Here is a 25484-nt window from a genome sequence, read left to right as displayed (position 1 = left end):
TGCTGTGCTTTTTAGGTCAAATCTTTCTTGCCATGCTTAATGACTTCTACTCCACATTTATTTTACTTTGAGCACGGCTTAGTAGTTGAATACTATCATTATTGTTGGAGAGTCTAAAACAGTAAATCCCAGGACTGTAACTGTTATAAGTAGGTGTAGCAGGCTAAAGGTGGGGAGCAAAAAGAAAATAAAAAATAGAAATCATGGAATAATTAGAGTGCATTAAGTAAATAAGTGAACAGTTATCTTTTGCTTTTGACTTTTATTAGGAAATATAAGATCCATAAAGGAAGCAACTACTATAAAAATAAATTACTTGTGTCTTTACCTGAAGTACCTGAACTTCAGAAACTTTTGAAGAGCTAAAGAAAGCATTACACGTGATCACCTTCAGTATTTATTGCATCCCTGAAACGAGCTTTATCAAAAGCTTGGGCTTTTACTCAGCTCCCATGTCAGTCTCAGTGTTCAGGCATTTAGAGATCTTGATTAGTCTTTTGGAGAGTTACCTGTATGCTCTTCAACGTGGAATGGAGAAGTTGTTGAGGGCTCACTGTTTTCCACCTCTTCAGTTATCTTACTCATAAGGTTTTCCCAGAGAAGGCAGCAACATACAAACAACACCCAACCCTGTATGATGAGATTCATTTGTGCCATCGTTGTCTTGCTAAATATTTCTCATAGCCAGCACTAATAGATCGTAGCGTGGAGATGTATGTGTGCACATCACTTTACAGGGAGAATGATGGTGATGGAATAGTGTCATATGCTGAGCACTTAGCAATTGACCAGTAGCAGTAGCAAGAGCAGGAACAGGCAGCACTACCTGGATAATGAAACCATCCATCTGGCCAGAAGCCTGTATGACCACATTTAGGTTCAGCTTGTTAGCCATCATGTTTTCCCAATGCTTGGGACAAAGTGAGTAATTTGATAGACAGAGACAACAGATTTGGAAAGTCTTGTTTCTGAAGTCTTTGGCCTTTGGTAAGAGCATTACTGCTATAACTAAAGTATCATTGCCTCTCTCTGCAGAATCTCTCAAACTAAATGCTGTATATTTTCCTTGCAAAAAAGAAGGTGCTGTTTTGTGTGACTCCCTACACTAAAAACAGCAAGCCACTTCAGGAGGAAAAAAAAAAAGAGTTTAAATACGGATGTAAAAAGAACAAAGGGAGGAAACAATCAAGGATGTAGAGGCTGTAGTCATTCTCCAGTGACTCCCAGAGACATGGAAAGTCACTCAACTTCTCTGTGTCTCAATTTCCCATCTGTAAAATGGGGTTAAAATACCTACCTCACAGGGGTGTTGTGAGGCTTTTTAAAGTAATGTTTGTAAAGTGCTTTGAGATCCTTGGATGAAAGGTGCAATAAGAAATCAAATTATTCACTTTTTTTAGTGCAATACAAGAGTGCACTTCTGTTGAGATGGCTAAAGGCTTCCAGTTCTCTGCAGCTATTCCGCATACTCTTCACTATCATTTCCCTCCTGTCATTTGTTGTATCTTTTGGGAGTTAAAATGAAAAAAAAAATTGCAAAGAAGAATATCTTAATTACCATAACATTGTGAAGATGAGGGCTAAAATAATCTGATATTATTTTTCAGCTGCATTGCATGTTCCTTGTCCATGCAACCTTAAAACAGGAAAAGGATATATGATAACTTTGCATGCTCTTCACCTAAGCTGGCTAACTTACAGCTTTTATTGAGACAAACGCAGCCTCTTCATCAAATAAAAAACTGCAGTTTGGATCAATAGTTAGTAATTCTTTGTAGAGGTTACAGGAGGGGTTACTGTCCTGTATGTTTTGCAGTCATTTAACAAGCAGCCACTAAACAGCACAGTGCAAAGGCAGTTTCTGAGTTAAAGGTTAAATCTTAGGAATAACAGAAATGTGAAATGAAAGCAAGATTGGATTTTACAGAGCTGAATCAAAAAGAAAGCAAGTAGGTTCATCTTGAGCTGCTAGGCTTACATACTGTCTACAAGACCCTTACCTAATACACCAACTAATTCAGGACTAAAAATTTAAGTTTAATAAACAGGTGACACAGGTGCTTCACTCGAGCAATTTCAGCATCCAGCAGAATGTTGTTGAGGAGATGACACACTATACATAAATATACTTTCCATTAAAATTAACTGACCTGTGGAGATAAGAGACATGAGCAAAATAGTTGTTAAAGAAAGCAGACACAAGAAAAGGCCAAAAAGGAAAAGAGGAGGAATGAAACTTGATTAAAATATTTTCTTTTCCTGCCTCTCTCATCTGGGATTCATGCTTTACACTTTCTTTTCCTCCACCACTTTTTTTTTTTTTCTTTTTTCTTCTTCTTTTTAGGATTGAACGGGCAGGAGAACTGAAAAAGAATGCAACCAAACAAACAGAATAAAAAAATTTAGTTACAGCTTTCACCCAGCTTCACCTACTCAAAAAGGAATTTGCATGTCTTCACTCATACAGTACGTGACTCCTATTTTGACTTTTAACTGTTGTGAAGGCAAAGGATTACACATTCCTGGCATTGGTGATTATTTACATGATTTTCATTCATGTAAAAACAGGCACAAAACCCTTTAAAAACAAAACAAAACCAAAAACCACTGAAGCTTTTCATGTTTCAAAACCTGACCCAGAATAGTCAAAGCATACCTGAACAGATGCCTGGATGGCTTGAGAAAACAGGAAGTTTTTCTTGCTCTCAGTATTTTGATAGAGCTAGAATTGGACTGATTTCACCAGTGTTTGTAGATATATCATCTTAAACTTGAAGTCACTGGCCATTTCGTATCCAGAGCTTACTGCTTCTTTAAGTACTTTGATGTTCCTTCTGCTAGTTCTGACTGTCAGTTGTAGTAACCAAGTAAGCACCCACAAAAGCATCAATTCTTCCTGAACTATCTTCTTGGCACGAGGTTTTCCCTAGTATTTAAATTAATGTGGGATTTGTTTGTACATTTCACTTTAGGAAATTACTATTAGTGTATTAAAAATTTTTCTTTTCAAGTAGGAGAAGGTAATTATCCAGTAATTTTTACCTCCATTCCAGATGAATTTTTTTCCCAATAGAAGTATAAGTGCCATCCCTTACTTTTACACTGAAAATCTGATACTCTGATACACTTAATTATTAGAGGGGACTGAAATGCAAATCTGAATTATTGTTATCTTGAGAACAAAAGCAACTAAAATAAACCCATATTTGAAGAAAATAGGTTACCCACTATTGACCTGGAATATCATATCATGGAAAAATACCATACATCCTTCCCTATTTATTATTCTCCTGCTGTATTCAAGAGCATTTTTTTTCTTCCCTAGACATAGCCTAGTCATCTACCAGTTCTGCTCCTTAACTACAGCCTACTATCATCCCAGGATCCCTAACCACTGTGTGGAAGAAATGCTATCTTGTGGCTGAAATATTAATTATTGTGCTGTTGAGCTTTGTCTTTCAAACTCTGATTTATGATCTTGTCCACTGACATAAATTTTTTTTTAATCAAGGATCATCAAAATGTCAGTGTACAAGCCATCTAATTCCTGAAATTTTCCACTTTTATTTGTTTAACCCAAAACATAAATGTCACGCTCTAGAAAATGCTGAGTGTTTAGGTGTACCAGTGTTTAAAATACATATGAGTTGAAAAGATGCTATCAGAAGTTAATGGACTACCTCTTGACCAGGTGGTAATTGTCCTGGCTCTACTGATGCCTCTCAGTTTGCACCAGCTGTCAAACTAGCCTCACATGGTAGTGTAAAGAAGGATTTAGGAACTTTCTTTTCCAGTTGTAATGCAAAACATTTAAATAACACTTGAGCAGCAGTTTATTAAAATATAATTTATGAGATGTTCATTAGCAGATCACGATAAATGTATGTGTGTTTTAAGAACGGGTCTAAGAATGGCATAGCTTCTGAGTGAACAGGAGATATCAGGAAATGGTATCTGGATGATATTCATCTGACCAGATATGGGTATCTTTAAGATCGGCATCTAGTCTGAGTCCCTTTGAGGAGAAACAGGCACTTCTTTTAGTAAGTTGTTTTATTCCCAAGAAGATATCTTCACCACATCAGGTGGCCTTTATCCTTAAAGTTTCTGCTTCTCTCACTAAGGACACGAACATCCAATAGTTTACTCACCCGTGATGTCTGCATTGCTCATGTCTAAAGTTGGGAGAGATGAGTCATCCTCAGGGCCTCCCACTGACTCCATCTTATCAAGTTGTCCCTCTACTATTCAACAGTTACTAGACCAAAGCTAAGTGAAACATGGTAACTCTGCACCATTATGTCACAACCCACAGGACAAGAGACAGCAGCCCTATCATACATGACCAAATAATTTGGGCTCGTGTATTTACTTAAAATTCTATTGTGCATATAACTACTTCTATCTTCCTTTCATGTAATAACTCTCTGAAGATTCTTACTTCTCCGTAGTTTGTCCAGTTAAACTGAGAGATTTTGATTTCCACTGATCGATTCACTAAGTCAAATGCCATTTTGATCTTTGTGTATAGTTGTTGGTTATGTAGTGTTAATGGTGTGAATGTGACAATTGCTTGCTGATATATTCTTTATCTTATGGTGAATGGCATTCATCAGTAAGAGAATAAATCCAGTAGTGCTCACTCCTCTGCCATCTACCATATTTACCAGGAATACAGGAGTGAAGAAAGTAGGAAACAGGCAGTTATGTAATATTAGTAATATGATTGCAATAAAGCCCATCAAATATAGAATTGAAAGGAGAAATACAAGTGTTTATGCCATACTTCTTAGCAGTAGCAGTAATTAGCATTTTGATTGCCTTTTCCTTAATGGTTCTGTGAAAGAAATTAATGTGAATAGCAAATAAACAAAAATAGCCTTATGGACTGTAGAGAAATTCTCTTCACATGAGCCTTAGTGTTATAGAATTGCTGTGTGATTAACAGTATTTGACATGCAGTTTGTTTTCTGTCCATGCGATTGCAACAACAGTTCCAATTGTAGCCACTTTTTTCTTTTCTTTTCCTTTTTCTTTCTTTCTTTGTTTCTTTCTTTGTTTCTGTTTTTTATGCAGAAGACCATCAAATGAATTGTCACAATACTCGAATAATGCAAGACACAGAAAAAGACGATAACAATAATGATGAGTATGATAATTACGATGAACTGGTGGCCAAGTCATTGTTAAATCTTGGCAAAATTGCAGAGGATGCAGCATACAGAGCCAGGACAGAATCAGAAATGAACAGCAATACATCTAATAGTCTGGAAGATGATAGTGACAAAAATGAAAATATTGGTCGGAAAAGTGAGCTGAGTTTAGATTTAGACAGTGATGTTGTTAGGGAAACAGTGGACTCCCTTAAATTGTTAGCACAAGGACATGGTGTAGTGCTTTCAGAAAACATTAATGACAGAAGTTATGCAGACAATACTTCACAGCAAGATAATAGGAACATGAACTTTGTAATGTTAGGGAAGCCAGTGAACAATGGACTTGCAGAAAAAATGGTGGAGGAGAGTGATGAAGAGGTGTGTCTCAGCAGTTTGGAGTGCTTAAGGAACCAATGTTTTGATCTGGCTAGGAAACTCAGTGAGACAAACCCACAGGAAAGAAATCAACAGCAAAACATGAACACTCGTCAGCATGTCAGGCAAGAAGATGACTTCCAAGGAAGAACACCAGACCGGAATTACTCTGATATGATGAACTTAATGAGACTTGAAGAACAGTTGAGCCCCAGATCTAGGACTTTTTCTAGCTGTGCAAAGGAGGATGGTTGTCATGAAAGAGACGATGATACCACCTCAATTACTTCAGATAGGTCTGAAGAAGTGTTTGATATGACAAAAGGTAACTTAACCCTGCTTGAGAAAGCAATTGCTTTGGAAACTGAGAGAGCAAAAGCCATGAGAGAAAAAATGGCAGTGGAAGCTGGAAGGAGGGATAATATGAGATCATTTGAGGAACAGTCTCCAAGACACCTTTCTGGAGATGACAGGAAGCCTAAACCCAGTGACGGCCATGTCAAAAAGCCATATTATGGTAAAGGTAATATTTCTATATACCATATGTTATGTCATGAGAAAGTGTGAGCTAACGTGTTAAGTTTTGCATAGATTTCTGAAATGAAGTTATTAATTCCACAAAATGGGAATGTTATTTAAATTTCAGTAATATGACATGACTGTAAAATAGCATCGTGCTGCAATTATGAAATAAAAGAGTTCACTCTTCAGTGGTAGAAATATGTACAGTGTTTCAGTGAATATCTGTTGGCTAAATCACAAAAATAACTTTTCAGGGAAACAAAACAAATAAGAGATCATGTTGAAAGAGGCAAAGATTTTTCTCAACTTTTAAATCTATTTTATAGCAAAAATTAAACAACAATGAAGAGAATTACATTGCAAACTATATTGGAGAGTGGGGGTTTATGTCACAGGTAGTCAGTCAGCTATGGAGTACATACTTTACAGATTCGATTGGGTAGGTGACATCATGACTTATAAAATTATCATCAAATGACAGTTATTGATGAAGCCTCTCCCATCTAAAATGTAGAATTGCCTGATAGAAATTGAACAGTACCAGAATGACCGATAACATAAGATAGGGGCAGTGACTGCACATTAATTATTTTAAGTTAGTAAGGTAATGGAAACCATTTGCTATGCAAGGCATGGTGTGGCCTGGGCTGAGATCAATAGCAATTTCTTTCTTATGTGCATTCCACTTCACTGGTTTCATTCCATTGTGGAAACAGTTAAGGTGCTGCCTTTACCATAATTCAACAATAAAGAAAAAAAAGAAAAGAAAAGAAAAGAAAACAGCCTAAAGGTTACCTTTAGAATATTTTTTAATTTATGGGATTATCATGGTGATGGTGTGTTTATATTACCACACCCCTCTTTAACATGTCTACATCTGTACATATAGGGCTGTATTGTATAAAGTGTTCAATACCTCCTGAGACTCATTGAACACCCCTGATTCCCATTGACTTTAGTGGAAGTTGAGCATGTAATATTTCTTGGGAGATGCTTAAGCAGGGATGGGGTTCATCTTGTATTTGTCATAAAAATATTTGGTTTCCTTTTCAACAACTGAGGTGGTGGGCATTTTTCTCCTTTTCAGAAATCCCTGTTTTGAAAAAGCCATACTTTATGATCTGCCTATGGCATGTGGGTAGGCAGACAACATCTTGGTCCAAGAAAGGTTTTGATCTTTTTTCACATGCCTTAAAGTAATGACTAGTCTATTAGAAAAGCATGGAAATTACTGCTATCAAACACTCTTCTGCAATGGATTTTAGTGAAGTTTTATTTGTTTAAAACACAAGTATATGGCTCAGTGAGTGCTGTAGTAACTTTGGGTATTTGTGGAAGTCAACTTTAGTGTATTCCAGCATAGCCATGTGGATATTGTGCTAAATGTTGTTTGCATATGCCCTATTTCCCCATATGACCATTTCCCTTTGGATATATGTGTTTAATAAAACCACAGAAAACATGGCAAACCCATATTAGTTTTTGAAGAACTTGATAACTCTGGTTGTTGTCCAGCCTTTCCAGTCTATGTATGCCTGGGAAAGCATTTATGTGTGTAGATCTGCTATCTCCAAAAAGACTATATAATTTCTGATGGTAACAAAAGTATAGACTTCCCATTTCAGTAAATTCTAGAGCACCTTTGAACCAGTCTGTCTTTTGGGAGCTGCAGGCTGAATTGATAATAGGTCCATACACTAGCCAGAGACTAATTATTTTGGTTGTTTGGACCAAGAAACTTTGTGGAGTAGATAATTCTATGCTTTTTTAATAAAGAAAGAAAGAAAGAAAATTATTAATTCCTTATTTTAAAAACATAAGAAATGTTTTGGTATTTGTTGAAAGAGGAAGCTTTGAGTAAGACTATCATTTGTTCTCCACTCACACATTATCTTCCAAATACTGCTGGAAGAGATACCCACAGAGATGTCAAGTGGGAACTTTTTGGGGTACATAAGTTTGCAGTGGGAACCACCTCCTGGCTTCAGGAGTTCTGCTTTCAAAGACTGATAAAACATTTCTTAAGGGACAGCTAACCATTTTTTCCCCTGCTGTTTAAAGCCTTCTAAATAGACTTTCTTCTGAAACTTATGAATTTTAAAACAGTTTGAGTCCTCTGACAGCCTTCACTCAGCCAATGCTCCCATTGTGGCAAGGAGGAAGGGAGGTTACAGAATTAAATAAAACTGCAACATTTCTCCCAATTAGCAGAAAAGGATTTACCAAAGAGTATCCAGTGTTTTGTTTGAAGTTGTGGGAAGTTTAGTCAAATGTCTTCCATTAAAAGCAATGGGAAATTGTGCAAGTGCAATTTTATGCAAGTTTTGGAATCATTAAGAATAGTGTACAGCATCTTTACTGACTCATTAGACCATAAAGGCTCTAAAGGATCTAATATGTGCTATAACTATATGGCATAAATGTGAATACAGGGGAGGATTTGTCTGACACTGTCAGATGGAAGTGTCTTGATCCTCGGCTGCTCTAAATTAGGATATCTTCACTGACTTTGGTGCAGTCCTGACAACATGGACTTTCTAAAGTTTCTCTAGCTTGAAGTCTTCAAAAAGCCATTATGGTCTATTAATCATCTACATTCTTTGCAGTCCTTGGATATTGTTATATTTACATAATTTGTATATCATTTACATTACTTATTCACTTACCTGATAATTTTACACATCCCAAAGTACTTGACTTGAAGAGTTGCTTAGAGTTGTGTATGTATGTAGCTGTGGGCTTGCTGTTCTAGTGGTCTCAGCACAGGCCTATCTGCAGGAGTTCAAACCCCTCCTCTGACATTTGCTCCTTCTGTGGCCTTGGGTTTAACTTCTTGATCTCTTTGCTTCAATTTCCTGACATATAAGATTATGGTCTTTCCAGGGGTGTTGTGATAACTGTAGAACACTTTGGAGGTAGATTTGTAAGTGTATTTGTTGTTAAAGAGCATGAAAAAGGACTGAATTCTGCAGTCAACATGCAAATAAAGTAAAACAGAACTTATATAATTAGGGATTCCATTTGTAAAAGACAAGGTTTGAATATCTTATTAAAATTAAAGGATGGATTTAAGATATGGAGAATCATTATGATGAGCTGAAAATTTTGTCTAAAATGAAGGTGTTTTGGAAGAACCTGGAATGTAAAAGTGTGTTTATATACAAAAGTTACCAGAGGGAAATCAAAGAAAAATAACTTGATAACTGAATGTAAACTCTGGATTATATTGATTCATGCTGGGGAAAGAAAAAAAAAAAAGGGTTGTATGTGAAGTTTTGCAAGTATTGAAGTTCCTTTTGATTGTGCTGAGGATTGCATTTGTGGAAGCCAGGATGGAATCTAATGTAAGAAAGACTTGATGGAAACAAAGTAGCAAACTCTTATTTTCCAGAGACAAAAGCATAATTACTGAAGCAGAGTAAAGACTGGAGCAGCATAAAATACTTAAATGAGTATATCTCTGCTTGGGTACTGAAAGGAGGATGCACTAACAAAATGGAAGGGCGATGCTGGTTGATCTTGAGCCAAAACGGTTACAGTTAGAGGATGCTGAATTTTGTTCCTTTGATACTAATGCAAAAATCAGCAATAGTATCCAAAATCTGGCAATTGTGGTCAAGATGATAGGATGTAATTTGTATCATGTGCTGGACTGGAAGGGTAAAGAGTAGGGATGTTCTGTTACAAATGTTCTGTTAAAGAAAACAAGCTACTGAAGTATGTGAGAAAGTTCTAGTTCAGGACTAATCTTGCCAGCAGTTTCATAACTGGTGGAAACCTTTATTTTGTTGAAAAGATGTCCATTTAGACTTTTCATTTATTTGTAGACAGAAGATCCAACAAGATTCTAAAAGATCATTAACCTTTTAAGCATACGAATATTCAAGCATTATACATGCATGTTTTAATGGCCCAAATTTACACAGCAAGTGATGTTTTAATTAATCCTGATTTCAATGTTTACCCCACTGTAATTTTTCTAAGGGAAAGGAATATTTATATAATTTCTCCCCTTTCATGAGGAATTTAAAGAAAACAAGAATCATCTCAGTGAGCCTTGGAAACGGGATTTATTTGTGCTGAATCTTTGAAAAGCTATGCTTAAAGAGTTTGGTTTGGTACTCTCAGGACATTGACCTTAATACATCTGGCAAATAAAAGAGTGTAAAGAAGGGAAACTCCAACTAAACAGTTTCCAAATGACCTTAAACCCTTGTGCTGATGCTTGTCAGCAGAATACAGATTGACAGTGGTATGGCTTTGCTATAAAAAGGTCACTTTCCAATCACTGTGAATGGATATTACTGTGATCATAGGAACCTGCAGTCTGAAAAGAAGATGACGGGATGAAAGGGACAACAGAACTGTTTAAGAAGTAGAAGGGTTGGTTTTCTTTTCTTCTAGTTTTTGTAAGAACATTTACCAAAGAGTAAATGACATGATTAAATGAACCTTCTTACAGAAATGTGAAAAGCCTCATTCACTTGACACATTTGTTGTAAATTATAGATCCCTCAAGAACAGAAAAGAAAGAAAGCAAATGTCCTACCCCTGGGTGTGATGGAACTGGCCATGTAACGGGGCTTTACCCCCATCACCGCAGTTTGTCAGGATGCCCACACAAAGATAGGGTCCCTCCAGAAAGTAAGTTCACATTGTTTCATGGAAAATGGGGATAAAAATACAAAGATTTTTCTAGCATGCTTTTTAAACCTTTTTAATTTTATTTTTTTAATTTATTTCATTTTTCAGTATGGTTTGTCTCAACTTAGTCAACTGTTCTGTGTTATACCTTTTCCTTTATTCCATCATTTCCATTCTCTACTAACTTTTACACTAAAAGAATGACTTTTAAAGCTGTATTCTTTGATTTTTAAGAATCCTAGGTTATTTTTAAATAGATGTGTTCAGCAAACAGAGAAAAAGATTGCCAGAATACGTGCAGTGCTTTTACTTCTGCATGCTGATGTTGCATCAACTGTCCCTGATACACAACTCAGGCTTTTGAGCAAATGTCTTCTTTCAGTCACATAGGTGGAATTTCCTGCCACGTCAGAGGATTCTCTGCAATGGAGGTTCACCCATATGAGCTCACAAATGTTCATTTGAAGGCAGGGGGCTCCATTTCTGGAAGTCTTTTCCTTGGCTGGTGGAATCAGCTGATTGCTCTAATCTGAGTTATGCCAAGAGAGCATGTAGCTACGATCCAGTTCTCTTTTACACCAATTTTAAAATGGAATTATTCCATTGAAGCCCGTGGGTCTAAAATCTCCATTGTCCATCAGCTCTTACAAACCTAACCCAAATGGATTTACAGCAGCATAAAGAGAACATGATAAAGGGCCAAAATGGTCTCCAGTTTTCAAAGGGAAGTAGATTCTGAAGGATCTGAAATTAGAAGCAGATTAGCACACAGGAATAGCACACATAAAAATTCTCATCTTTCAGGGTAGTATGGCTTCTTCCAGAAGTAGCGTAATGAGGAAGTGCTTTAGGAAACTTTGCTGTAACTTGGTTAGGCTCTGAATACAGTAGAACAAATAGAGTAATTTCTTTGCTTTGCAAGACCTTATAATTTTCTGAAACACATTTATTTGGTTGCTCAAAGTTCTCTCATTTTTATAAATGGTAAATAAAAAGCTTTTTAGAAGACGTTGTAAATCAAAGAAGAATATAGCTTTAAACTGTTTGCATGCTCTTGTTCCTACTAAAATGAAAAGGGTGAGCTCATCTTTTTATTTTTTTTCCTGTGATGTTGGCCTTGTGAAGCATGTTTCAAGAACAGCTTTCAATAGTAGGAATTTCAGAGTAAAGCTTTTGCATCTATACATAATTTAGTACACTGGTGATGGGGTGATGATGATGATGGTTATCTTTTAATCAGTATACATGGTTTAATTCTCAAGTCTCTGAACAGCTTTTATTCAGTTCTTAACTCAGTCAAGGAATTCACTTATTTTATTAGCGCTCGTTTTGTGGGCTTTGTTTTTTGTTTATTTGTTTGTTTATTTCTATTTTTGAGTGAGAACTAAATACAGGCTTCCAGACTACTACTTTTATGAGACAACCAGAACTTTTGCAAGGGCTGGATGGCCTTTTTCCATAAAGTGATGTTCTGCCATCCAGCTCCGAGACATGTATTCAGATATGTCTCACATCCCACAAAACTCTTTAGTGTTACCAAAGAAATTCTTGATAATTTGACAGTTCATAGCATGAGCTTCATGATTTAGAAGAATAATGCTCTGAGCGGCCTTGGAAGTTTTCCATCCAGCTTGCAGTGGATGTAGATGTAAATCAGTTTACTTGCTTAAGCTTGTACCACTTATTTCTTTTTTACCTAGTTTTTTTGTTTTATTTTTTCTCTTTTTTTTTTTTCTTCCTTGCCATCTCTCAGTTTCAGAGTGCTTATTTTTAGTTTTCAGTCTTTTGAAAAAAGGATTTCTATCCGTTGCAATTTTCACATCCATAGTAAATGCAAATACAAATTAAAGGACCAATTCTGCTCATCATATAGATAGGAATATCTATGTGGAAGTGGGCAGAACTGATTCCAAGCTCAACTGGGCTGTCTTAGGGTTCAGTTCAGTTCAGGGTTGTACTGAGATGTATTTCAAATGTATTCTGAACACATACATTCCTGAAAGATTTTTTTTGAGTCAGTAATTTTGAATTGATGGTTGCTAGCTCACTCTTTACTGTTGAGCTGCACTTTGCTCAGTGTTTTCGTATGAAGATGTTGGAAGTCTTCTGCTTCACTGTTGCAGTACAGATGCATTTGTTTATAGGTTCTCTAACCTTCATAACTTTCGCTGTTGCCCTGTGTTAATGAGCATAGGATCACAATACTTCCTTCATCAGGCTTTATTGGCTATGTGTGTCACGTGTATTTTGAGGAATGCTGGTTGTTAATGAATCCTGCTTTGTTTTAAAATGGTTTCATATATACTGGGATTTGATTTTTTTTTTCTTGTTTTCATACTCTGCTGTTTTCTCTTACTCTCCTTGTCAAGTTCTTGCCATGCATGAAAATGTTCTTAAGTGTCCTACACCAGGCTGCACAGGCCGGGGCCACGTAAATAGCAACAGGAATTCCCACCGAAGGTAAGGATGCCATCGCTGGACGCCAATCTAGAGGGAACAGTGCCTCCAAACTGCAGCCCTTCTAGCAGTCCATGGTGGGGGGAATGTGAGTGTGTGTTTCTCTGTTTTGTTCTGAAGATTGACAGATGGTGCTTCGTGTGCTTTATCCATTTTAAAGAGTAACATTTATTCATGCATTTTCTGAGGAGGATGAGTGTGCGTTTGTTGCAGTATGGATGAGTTGATCCACAGGAGACATTTTAAGCATTCTTAGCTTTTTTTGGGGTGGATTATTTTTTATTTTTGTTTGCTGAACAGCAGTGGTACGAAAAACATGGTACTGCTACTTACGGGTATGTCACAGGGAGAAGAAAGAGTCTGCCAACATCATCAGGACTAGGGCAGAGTTCTTGTTCTCACACTTCACTCTCTTCAGGGCATTATTTTCTAGATTATCTATAATTTATATAATTATTTTTATAGGAACAAAAAAAATCCAACCTGTACACCTAAAAACTATTTTTTTAAATACATGAAAAATGTCATTTAAGTACACAGATATTTAGCTGTCTCACTGAGACCACAGTCTCAGCTCCTAAGTCCTTATTCAGCTCAACATAAATGAGAACTTTTCCTGTTACAGAAATATTATGAAAATATCCTATTAAATTTAAAACATGAGAAGCCAGAAATGTTAGATGCAAATACCCTACCCCCCTGGGGAAAAAAAAAAAAATTATTTTAATCAATTTTTTCTATTATTTCCTAAGATTGGCGATAGATTCTTACAGAAAGGATGCCATTGCCTATTAAATTCTGTCAAACAAGTAACAAAATTATTATTATTGCCATATATATCACTATTTTCCCACAGAACAACAAGATCATATTTCTTTACAATTTTAAAAACTCCAGGAAATGTGGGCAAGAAGGTAAAAGAAACTGTGCAACGTTTCTACTATTGAATTATTATTTTTTTTTACTGCTAATTTGAGCATGAATGTTTATGGGACTAGACAGTTACTAGACATTCAGTCTTACCAAGCTCTGGGTTACTAGAGACCCTCATATTAACTGTATGTCACCTGGTAGACTCTTGTGGGTACAAATGCATCTGCAATAAGGTCTGGTACCCCTTTCTTCTCTGCAGTGATGCTGCCGGTAGATGCAGCAAAAATCCTCTGAGAAAGCTTGATGGGAATTACTGCTGCTCGAAGCAGTGTTCACGTCTGGTTGAATATCTACTGGAATATTTGAGGTGTCTGAAGAAGAGCATGTCAGTGGAGCGCAGCTGCCCTCTGGCATGACTCCAAAACCTCACAGAGCCCTCTCATCCCTCTGCAGAATTAGGGCAGTGAGGGAGGGCTGGGGAGAGCAATCTGCAGTCTGTGCTCACCTCTTTCTGCAGCTTTTGGGGCATTTTGCTCTGCTTCACTTATTTTTTTTATTATTTTTTTTCCTTTATTTCCTGTAGAGAAGGGAACATCTGGGAATGCAATGATTTGCCTTTCATTTTAATTTCTTTTCCTGTGGAGAACACAGCAAGCTGCGGTCACATAAGCACGCAATAGACTATGGCAAGGAAAGGACCCCCTCCATTGTCAGGTCACAGGTTTTTACAGCTTCATAAGAGCACCATCTGCTGGCATCAGTTTTTTCCTGTTCTAAATCTTTTCCAGAAGTATCAGGCTTGTTATTATTATTAGCACTTCAATAGTATAGCATTTGCAAATTTAACTGAATTTCAATTCAAGTGCAGAAGTTCTTTTCATCACCTGCCATCAGGAGACATACTTTAGTGGATGAAATTCATGAAAAAACAGTAAGTAGGACGTAGGTGAGGTGTAGATTTAGAGACCCAAGGCCAAATTTTGCACTCATTTATATGCCTAGCAAAAAGATTGGAGTTTGTGGAACTGAACAAGGTGTGAAGCAGCACAAGATTTGGCCTATATGGTATTGTCAGTTAATCATCTTCAGGAGCCATTTCATTGGCAACATTTGTAGATGCATGAGGCTCGCAAGTCTGCTAGAATAGCTGCCCAATAGATTCCAGTTTATAGTCTCCTCTCCTACTATTATGTTCACCAGCTGACATCTGTGAATAATCTACCCATGTACAGTCAGAGAAGCAAATCAGAAGTAAGATCTACCATGCAACTTGGAAAGTAGAAGAAAGGAAGTCTATTCTAGAGAAAATACATATGACCAAAAAGCTTTTGGAAACTCTTTTCCTTCAGATTCTTCCTGATGCTGTCTAAGGAGGAGAAGGAGTAATTGGATCAGTGCTATAACGTGAAACTACACAGGACAAGACAATTAAATTTCCTTTCTGTAATTGCAGCCTCTCTGGATGTCCTATTGCTGCAGCAGAGAAACTGGCTAAAGCTCAAGAGAAGCATCAGAACTGTGATGTGTCAAAATCAAACCAGGCATCAGATCGGGTTTTAAGGTATTAGAAATCACTATGATACTTATTATTATGCAGAATTCATCACACATTCACCTAATCTGAGAATTTATATTTATATACGTTGTATATACACATATATCTCCTTTAAAGAATAGCTAGAATTAGGGCTTCTGGATCCAATTCTCACAGTGTATATTTCCCACTCAGTCTACATGGGGGAGGGTTGGTAATTATTTTGGCAAATACATGTAAAGCTGAAAAGCTCATTTTTGTCTTAGGCTATGTTTGGTGTAAAGATGACTGCTGGAGTGCAAAGTCTAAGAACAGTGTGAAAAAAGTTGGTATCTTTTGGGAATAAACTAATATTTACCGGTAAGTCTTGGTTTTTTCAGCAGGCTTTTACTAGTAAATATCAGTTTAAACTAAACCAGAAGCCCTATTTGCATTACCAAACTGGTAGCACACCTTTTTGGCAGGATACTTGGAAAAAATGCCAGGTATAGTTTAGATTCCAAAGTAAGGTCAGGCTTAGTTCTTTGTCTTTGTTTCCCTAGTTGCTGTCAGGAAGGATAAAAGCAGAAAAAAATAGTCCTAAATTTTCTTGTGGGAAGGACCTTGAACCAATTTAACATCTTTATATCCCTTATCTTCATCCATATAGGATTTTGCATTTCCCCAAAGCTGTATCCAGCTTTGTGCTGTTGTCTCTTCTTTTGAAATGTCTAGGTGGGAAAATATTATTTTTAATGAACTGAAGTCTGAAGGATACATGTAAAGGAAGTTGACTTCTGCATGATTGTTCCAGCCTTATGCTGAGGATGCCCCAAGAGCTGCAGAATTTCTCCATGGATACTGTGATATCTGTGGGCTGGGATAGGCTCATCCCTCCCAGCTGCCTCAAAGAGTGTTGAGGAATTACCGCAGCTTTAGTTCCCAGAATTTCCTACTTATCCCATAGGTTTCTTAGTATTTAGCTGTCTTCTAGATTTAAAATCTGATAGGGCTGCTTAAAATGAAAGTTTTCTACTATATTATCAGCATCATTCTTTATATATTCTCTTAGAACATTCTTTTAAACTTCATCTAATCTTGATGGCCTTTTAAAGAATCAGTCTTTCCGTAGAGCTAAGAACATAGAATTATTGTTCATATCTGCAGAACACTTTTTGTCATCCCTGTTGACTTTATTTTCTTTCCTCAGATGTTTTTTGATAGGCTTTATCTTAACAGCCCCTAATTGAAATTGTACATTTTTTCACACAGCATTCCATAGAGTTTTCTTAGAGAAGGGTTCTTCAAATCCTATTTAAAACATGCACCTTTTGAGAGAATAATCGTTTGTGACTTGATGGAAAAAAGAGAGATCAAAAGCCAGTGTCTTTTACCAGGGATCTCAAGTCACGTGCCACACAAAGAAGACAACTGCTCAAAAGCGGCATCCTACATGCTAGTAAAGTCCCTAGGAAGTTTCACTGCAATCTTATCTTTGCTCATGAGCCTTCCCCATGTTTCAGACTTTATACGCAACTCAGATAATGCTTTCATCTTGTCTCCTTGCTTCCTTTTTTACCTTTAAGATATTGAAGTATTCAAGATGAAGAACTTGGGAGCTGTTTATAGTATTTGCATGCAGGCAACTGATGGGCAGACAGAGATGTTCTAAGAGTAAATCTTGGATATTTGTCTTCATCCCAGTTTCAATCCCACCTACATTTAAAACTTCTTACTTAAAAAGAAATAAAATTCATAGGACTTCTGTTCCACAGAATTTATGGATTTGCACTGACTGGACAGGGACAGGATCTGAATGGCTTTTATTATTTTTTTTTTTTGTCTTTTTTTTAAACTAAATATAGATTATCTTGAGACAGGATCAAAATGTTATTTGTATCAGCTCATTGTATAAATAAGCCCACTATATTTTGTGAGGAAGAAGTGTCTAAAGGGACAAGCATACATAAATCAAAGGAAAGAGTCTGACTAATGTGATTTCTTGCATGATCTTTACATAAATATCCTGCCTAAATTCTATGAAAATTAATTCATTCAGAAAAAAACCATAATATTAAAAACCCTTCCCATTTTGTCAGTCAGCATGATGATACTTCTGGTCTTGACAGAATTTATGTTCCTATGGATGTTCCTTCCATTTCCTCTTGTTATAAACACAATAAAAAAACCAGAACCGACCAACCAAACAAAAACCTAGCCAACCAACCAAAAAAAACCACAACCAACTAAACAAACCCAGACAGCAAACAAACAAAATCCCCACAAACCCTTCATTCTGTGATTCTTGATTCCAGAAGAAGCACTTCAAATGTGCTGCTCATCATCTTTACCTCCTGCTAACACAGTAGGTAGACATTCACCACTGTGTAACAGTTGTTCCCTATGACCCGGTCATAGAACACTTTCTTATATAGAGGTAAGGTTTGCAGGATCTGACCTTCCTGTACCTGCTTTGAGAGCTGATGCCTCCTGTGTCCACATGCACAAGACAGTGGAACAGTGGAACAGTGGAGTTCACTACAGCATTCTTCAGTGAGATTTCACAAGTTTCTCCAGTGGATGATTGGAATCTGTCAGGACTTTCCCTAACTATCCTCCCTGATTGCAAATGAAAGACAAATTTAGCTGATACAGTTTATCCTGTATTAATTTGAAGGCCCTCCCTTGAGGTGTCTACCTGTGTGTCAGGAATCACAGCTCCTGCCAGAACATTGCATTTAGGGGTGAGCAGGACCTGTGAGGCAGCAGCTCAAAGTCAACAGAGGTTGTGACACTCACCCATGTATTCCTCAAGATGAACATGGATTTGTACATAGAGGGATGAAGCTCCTTTGGAAAGCTTACAGGAAAACAGTTATACAACGCTGTTGAAAGAAATTCAGAGGAAACTCCATAAATTAAGTAGAGCTTCCAGTGCTCATTTACTTTTTTACGTTTAAGGAATTTGTCCAAACATCTTCTGTCAGTCTGATTGCCCCCCTTCAATTCACCTCCCCAAAGAGAAAATTGCAGAGAAATGAAAACCCTGAAATATTTTGAAACAGATTTTTCAAATACTTTTAGCTACAGGGTGCATTTAGTGGTATTGGAATTTATTTTGTCTAGGCATTGTTCAAGAAAATATATATTGTTTGTCTGCTGAAAATAACCAAACTAAGCAAATGCAATAATATATTGCTGTCTCTTGAGTACAAGAAATAACTAATTTTCTAATCTGCACTATAAATTATGCACAGACACAGTAAACTGAACTGCATCTAACAAACTTTACATATCTTTAATTTCTAGGCCCATGTGCTTTGTTAAGCAATTGGAGATCCCTCAGTATGGCTACAGAAACAATGTCCCCACCACCACACCCCGCTCCAACTTGGCCAAGGAACTAGAGAAATACTCTAAGACTACGTTTGAATATAACAGTTATGACAACCATGCCTATGGCAAGAGAGCCATAGCTCCCAAGGTGCAATCCAGGGATATATCCCCCAAAGGATATGATGGTAGGAGGTGCACACTATTATACATGAGAGACAAGTTTGGAGTTAATCATGTTGTTGTGTATGTAAACATCATACAAATAAGACATGTTTTCATCTTCATATAGTATTATGAGGAATGCTGTCATGTGTAAGTTATTTTGAAGACTTTTTTTAAAAGAGTTGGTTTATATGGTGCTTGCTTCAGGATTGTTGCCCTGGCAAAAGGACATCTCCAGCCATTAAGCTCCTGGGGTGTGTTGAGATGGCAGTAAAAGCTGAGAGATAGAGTTAGTCCTTATGTGCTAGCTGGGAGACCTGGCCTCAAGGGTCACATTAGGACTCTCATTTCTGTATGGTACTTCAGGTAACCCATAAAGATAATGTACTCACTCTGTGGCAATATGGAAATATAAAATCTGTATCCCCTTGCACTTCAGAAATCGCTGATACTTAATGAGGCATTTCTGCTCATTTTGTCCTCATGAATACACTTGTTGAATTCTCTGGAAAACCAAACAGAAGTAACATGTTTAGGAGTAGGCTGAAAGTGGCTTCAGTTCAGGAGAAGACGATGGATGGGGTCTGTTAGGCAAGAGGATTTTTATTATTGGAGAAGAATGAACTGCAGCATAAAAAGAATAAGTATTTAGAAGTAGCTTTTGAGGACATCAGGAATTTTCCAGAGCAATACAATTACATATATAGAGAGATACACATTGGATAGTAGGAAAAAATAATTTACTGAAGAGTGGTCAGATATTGGAACAGGCTGCCCAGGTAGGTGGTGGAATCACCATCCCTGGAGGTGTTAGAAAAAACTTGTAGACATGGCACTTAAATACATGGTTTAGTGGGCATGGTGTTGTGGGTTGGTGGTTGGACTTGATGATCTTAGAGGTCTTTTCCAACCTTGATGATTCTGTGATGCTATAGATGTGCGAAACCAAACTGCCTTTAACTTTGATTTTCTTTTATTTTTATATTATTTTTTATGGTAACAGGGTTGGGATTTTTATTTTTTTCCTAAAATATTTGCTTTTACTCTCAGACTGCAATAGGAAACTTAAGGCAGGTGCCAGATTTTTGTTAAGGAAAACAGAAATAAACATACTATATAGAACAATATATTGTTGTTGCCATGTGCTGCTTGACACATACTTTGACATTCAAAAGTAGGTAAGTGGGGAAAGGGAAAATTGCTACAGCTCTTACCTTCATCTTTCTCTATTTTGGGTATTTTGCTTTTTCATAGAATCAACAGGCATGTCCTGGCACTATAGGAGGAAGGAAAATGGTAGCGAAAGAGAACATATTTTTGAGTAAAAGTTCCCCTTTTTCTTCTGTCACACGCTTGTCTTGTTTGCCTATATCAGAATAAGGGCTTGAACAGTGATAAAGGTAAAGCGCTAATTTTAACCATGGTTAATAAACTAGTGAGTGTACATCAGTATCAGGTAAATGAAATATTAGCTGTTGTTATTTATAGGTATCAGAGTATTGCTGGGGATCCCGTGGATGTGCATATTTTCAGATCAAATTACTGACATTTAAATAAATTATATAAATTTTTCACATTTAAGAGCCTCTGCTTGTTTTCCTAAATCACAAGAACCTGAAAATACCCAGGTTTATCAGTGGCCTTAAATGTTGCAATGAGAGGTTGATATAGGTCACTCTCTTTATGCACACTTCATCTTCCTTGGATGTAAATAGGAATTTTAATTGGAGGTTAAATTCAAATGAGATTGCTTCAGTGTTAAATAATGTGAGCCAGGGAGGACTGAGGGACAACATGTACATGTAATTCACGACATTATAGTGACTGTACATGGTTCTTTTGTACTCAGAACAGCTGAAGAAGGTTGTTAACCAAATGAAGGCTAATTCCCTATGGATTTGTTCTGTGGCACACAATGTACCTGATTCTAAGTGATGTGTGTGCAGTTTGGCTGGACAGGCGTGCCAATGTGGTCCTAGAGATGAGACCTAACTTGAGTTTTTCTTTGTGACCTGTCAGTGACTTTTGTCAAACTTCTAGGAAAGCGTTCCATCATATTTGAATTAAACTGACAAAGGACTTTGAAGTTCCTCACAAAAGTCAGCTACAGTCATAAACCAATTACATTAAATCCTGTGTACACTGGAATCAGCGCCACTTTTGGCACTAGTTTTCAAAGGAACAAGGATTTTGCTGATAGTTATTGTACATAACTGAATAGGAAGGAAATTTCAGGAAGAGTCTCTTCCCTTAAAAGAGATACTTTGTTGTTGTTGTTCTCGAGAAACTTTGCAGTATTTTAGGTGATTTCATATTTGTATGGAAAAAAAAAAAGTTCTTGCTACTAAAGTCATTACGGAGACACAGAGCGTCCACCTGTTGTGCATGTTGGCAAAACATGCTTATGTTTAAGCAGACTTAGCTCTGAAAAGTCTTGAAAAACCTGAAAGTAAGCCTAAGGTGGTGGTGGTGATGAACTTGCAAATAAAAATACCTTTAATTTTTTTGATTAGGTAAAGTGAAACAAATAGTCTAAGGATGTGAAAAATGAATAACTTAATGTCTCAATCGTTTTTAAATTGCAAGCTAGCACTGTGTTTTCATTATTAGAGAAAGGGACTATATGTTGAGTAAGTATATGGTTGTGAGTGACATGAGCATAAATAGCTCCTTTGGATTGTTTTGTAGATATTTTTTTCCCAGTAAGCTTTAATAAAAAACAAACAGAAAGTGGGTACTTTGTATTGTGGGGTAGGATGATGTGAGAATCATTGAGAAATCTTGTGTTTGTGGGCTTTGTTTTCCTTTGAAATCAGTTTTATTGTGCATTGGATATTGGGCTTATGATATACAGAAATAGAGGTAAGACCAGCTAGCCACAGCAGGCAGAGGAGACAAATCTTTCAGTTACTCAGGTGATAGCAAGAGCTTCTCTCATTCCACCAGTCATCCTGGTTCCTTCCATCAAAACACTGAGAAAATATTAGGAATGGGAATCACAGAATGGTAGGGGATGGAAGGGACCACTGCAGATCATCTAGCCTAATCCCTCTGCTAAAGCAGGCTTACCTAGAGCAGGTTGCACAGGAACGTGTCCAATCAGGTTTTGAAAGTCTCCAGAGATGGAGACTCCACAACCTCTCGGGTAGCCTGGTCCAGTGCTCTGGCACCCTCAAAGTGAAGAAATTTTTCTTTATGTTTAAGCCAGACCTCCTGTCTTCTAGTTTGTACCAAATTTATCTCCTTCTGAAGTACTTATTAAAAACTTGTCAGGTGAATCACTGCGTGAAAATTCCTATTTCTTTCTACTGGCTGTATAGGAAGACTATAATGACTAGGTCATTCATCTGAAGTTGGATGAGATGAATCTCCTATTGTGCAAGTCAGAAAAAGCATTGAAACTGTAATTAATGTACATAAGACATTCAGTATTTAGCCAACACTGGGGACAAAGGTGTCTGGACAGAATTTAATTCCATTCCAGATATCTTCCTTCGGTCCTTTATCTTGTGGGGATCTCTCACACTCCTCCTTTGTTAAATAGCAAGAGAAGCCTGCAGACCTTGAGGGGTTCTTTGTAATCAGTCCCTAGGCATGTCTGACGGGAGGCTAGTTTGGGTTATGTTTGTGTCTGTTTTCTAATGGGAAAGGTGTACTCCAGATACAGTTTCATTTGGGTGAAAGTAGGTGGACTACCCAACTTCCAAAAGCTGATGTTACAGGGATGGGCAATTTGTCAATCTGAATTATCAGGAATTGAAACAATGCAGTGTTTCCTTCATTAGCAATCACCTTGGTTTAGTTCATTGTAAATTGATGATCTTTGTTTCTCCTGGAAAGCTAATGTCAAATGAACAGTATGGATTATGTGATTTATCTTAAAACATAGGGATACAGCAAGGGTAAAGTAACTATGGCCAGTTCTAAGTAAGTTTCACTTAAATTATTGGTAATCAAAAAGCTAATAATGGTGTAGCATGTTTAGAGAACTTTACATATTCAAAGTGTTTTGCAAGTGAATCACAACACAACTACATTTTAGAAGCAATGTTCTGTTTCTAAGGAAAATTAATTTAAGGGATAATATAGTTTGACCAAGGCCACAGAGGAGTCCATATCAAGGCCTGCATGCGTTTCTGATACTCCTGTCTGTAAAGCTACCTCTTCCTTTCTCTTTCTTTAGCATACATTCTCATATACATCTATATAATTTCCCATGTAATACGTCTCTTATGTCTGTCTAATTGTGATCTGCTATAACAAGACTAACTTTTTTTTTTTTTTGGCAAGTGACTGAAATCTTTATTTGTTCATATGAATTTTGAAAGATATCTCTAATTTGAAATGTTCAGTGGTAGAGGGTGCTTGATTCAGTAGAGACTGAATTATTCAATCATTTCCTCCCATAACTATAGGAAAATTCTCGTGTGTCTTGGATGTTGTTACAAAGTAACAATGGACAAGTACTGAATTTTTAATGACCACCACAGACTATATTAATAATGAAACTCTGGGAAATAGTTCACAGATTTATTGTTAGTGAATGCCCTGGTAGAGTAGTGCTACTATGTGTTCAAAACAAAGAAATGTGATGAATGTTTAGCATTCACTTCACTTAAATTTAAAAAAAAATATATATAAAAAAATCACACCCTGTGCATTATGTGGCTTTCCTGAGACAACTCCATCTGTTATGAATTAAGTGAAATGTTACTTCCTTTACAGTAAAAATAACACCACCATTATTTTTTCCCCATTTTTTTAGAGAAAGGAAGGTGACATAAGCTCTAGCAGAGATATTTTGCTTTCAGATTCTTCTTTTGAACCAAAGCAGCCTTTATTTCACAAATGGACTGCGCTCATGGGAGCAGATTATTATATGTATGTCTGCTCAGACAAGTACACCTGAAGAGTCTGGCATTTCAATGGAGCCCATCACGGAGGAGCTGTAGCTGGGGTCTGACCTTTTTTGTATAGCTCCCTAATCAGCATGCTAGTTGGTTATTGTTATACTGTGCTATAAGGTATGATCTCTGCAGTGTACATTTCCATCTTAAGGAATGCTGTTATATGCATGTATTTATCCTCTGACCTTGGCTTTTTTTTTTTTTTTTTAATGAAAATACATAAACTCTGAGATTTAGGAGACGAGCTCACACTTTCTTGCTTTTCACATAAAAACAGTTTAAACACTTCAAAAACAATTTGTTGGGGAAGAGGGCTGGGGAAATAAATGGGCTAATAGGGCTGTTTTCCATTACTACTATAATACTTTTGGCTGCAAAATGCATTTCTTAAAGGCAGCAATAGTTCTGTGTTGTATTTAGGCAGGCTGGACCTGAGCTTTGTCAGCGCCTTAGCTCTTCTGTGACTGCTCATGGCTTCTGTTGGTCCTCATTGTAAGCAGGAAGAGGTGTCTATGGGTCCTAATTGGTTTTATGAAGAGCAGTAGGTACTCATGTTGTTTGAAGATCGGGACATTTCACTTCTCTCTGTTTCCATTTATACAGCTGCTGCATCTGCCTTTGTGCAAGCCATGGTAAAGCTCGTATGTGACCACTGCCTTTCTTCTTCCATCATGTTCCTCTCCTTTCTGATGGCCAGTGTCGTAATATTTGTCTGTGATGTAGGAAGAAGAAACCTTTTAGGAAGCCTGGGATGTTTGAGGACATGAGTAGCTCTGTGGCCCATGTGACAAAGCCCATCAGTGGGCTTGATCTCTAGCAGCTCTGGGGAGTCTAGACCTTAAATTGACAGTTTTCTCATGTAAACAGAAAAAGTCCCATAGTGGTACGTTGCCCCTCATTAATAAAGACAAATAACCAAGCAGATCCTAGCTTCTGTCTGACTATATATGTGGAGTAAAAGCAGTGGTTCTGTGTTTTTATTGTTTTCTAAATCCAGTCTGTTTGTCAGCACAATTCATAATCACATCATACAGATTTTTACAGGCAGTTATTTCATACAAACTCACATGCATAGCACATAACAGTCACAGGCAGAAATCAAGAAATACAGCCATCATTCTTATTGCAAGCTTTTTAATTTTTTTCCCTTTTTTTTTTTGGCATTGGTTACTGTTGCTCATTATAAATTTCACCTCCAGCAGTTTGTTTTTCTCTTCACTTATGCAGAATGCTCCTTCTTTTGAGTCATCCTTGTCATATTTCTTCCCACAGCTAAACGCTACTGTAAGAATTCCAGTCCAACCAGCAGCACAACAAGCAGTTATGCCCCTAGCAGCAGCAGCAATATGAGTTGTGGTGGAGGCAGCAGTGCCAGCAGTACCTGCAGCAAGAGCAGCTTTGACTATACTCATGACATGGAGGCAGCGCACATGGCTGCTACTGCTATTCTGAATCTCTCCACTCGCTGCAGGGAGATGCCTCAGAACCTCTCCACTAAGCCTCAGGATCTCTGTGCGAGGGTAAAAAAATGAGTAATTC

General features: G+C 37.1%; 1 protein-coding gene across 16 annotated transcripts in view; it reads left to right on the top strand.

Moving 5' to 3' along the window:
* The window catches only part of MYT1L (myelin transcription factor 1 like), a 334473-nt gene that overhangs the window by 246389 nt on the left and 62600 nt on the right, over positions 1–25484 (top strand). For 9 of the 16 annotated variants that reach the window (XM_054180000.1, XM_054179998.1, XM_054179996.1 and 6 more), the window contains 6 exons: positions 5077–6054; positions 10563–10697; positions 13067–13157; positions 15481–15588; positions 18850–19061; positions 25218–25465. In XM_054180000.1, the coding sequence (XP_054035975.1) occupies positions 5077–6054; positions 10563–10697; positions 13067–13157; positions 15481–15588; positions 18850–19061; positions 25218–25465 (1772 nt within the window). Of the gene's footprint in view, positions 1–2370; positions 2467–5076; positions 6055–10562; positions 10698–13066; positions 13158–15480; positions 15589–18849; positions 19062–25217; positions 25466–25484 lie in introns of those variants that run through there. The other 7 variants (XM_009902086.2, XM_054180005.1, XM_054180002.1 and 4 more) reach the window with 5 other exon arrangements.

This window comes from Dryobates pubescens, chromosome 3 (assembly GCF_014839835.1).
Source record: "Dryobates pubescens isolate bDryPub1 chromosome 3, bDryPub1.pri, whole genome shotgun sequence".
Lineage (NCBI taxonomy): Eukaryota > Metazoa > Chordata > Aves > Piciformes > Picidae > Dryobates > Dryobates pubescens.
This window is presented reverse-complemented; position numbering and strand designations above follow the sequence as displayed.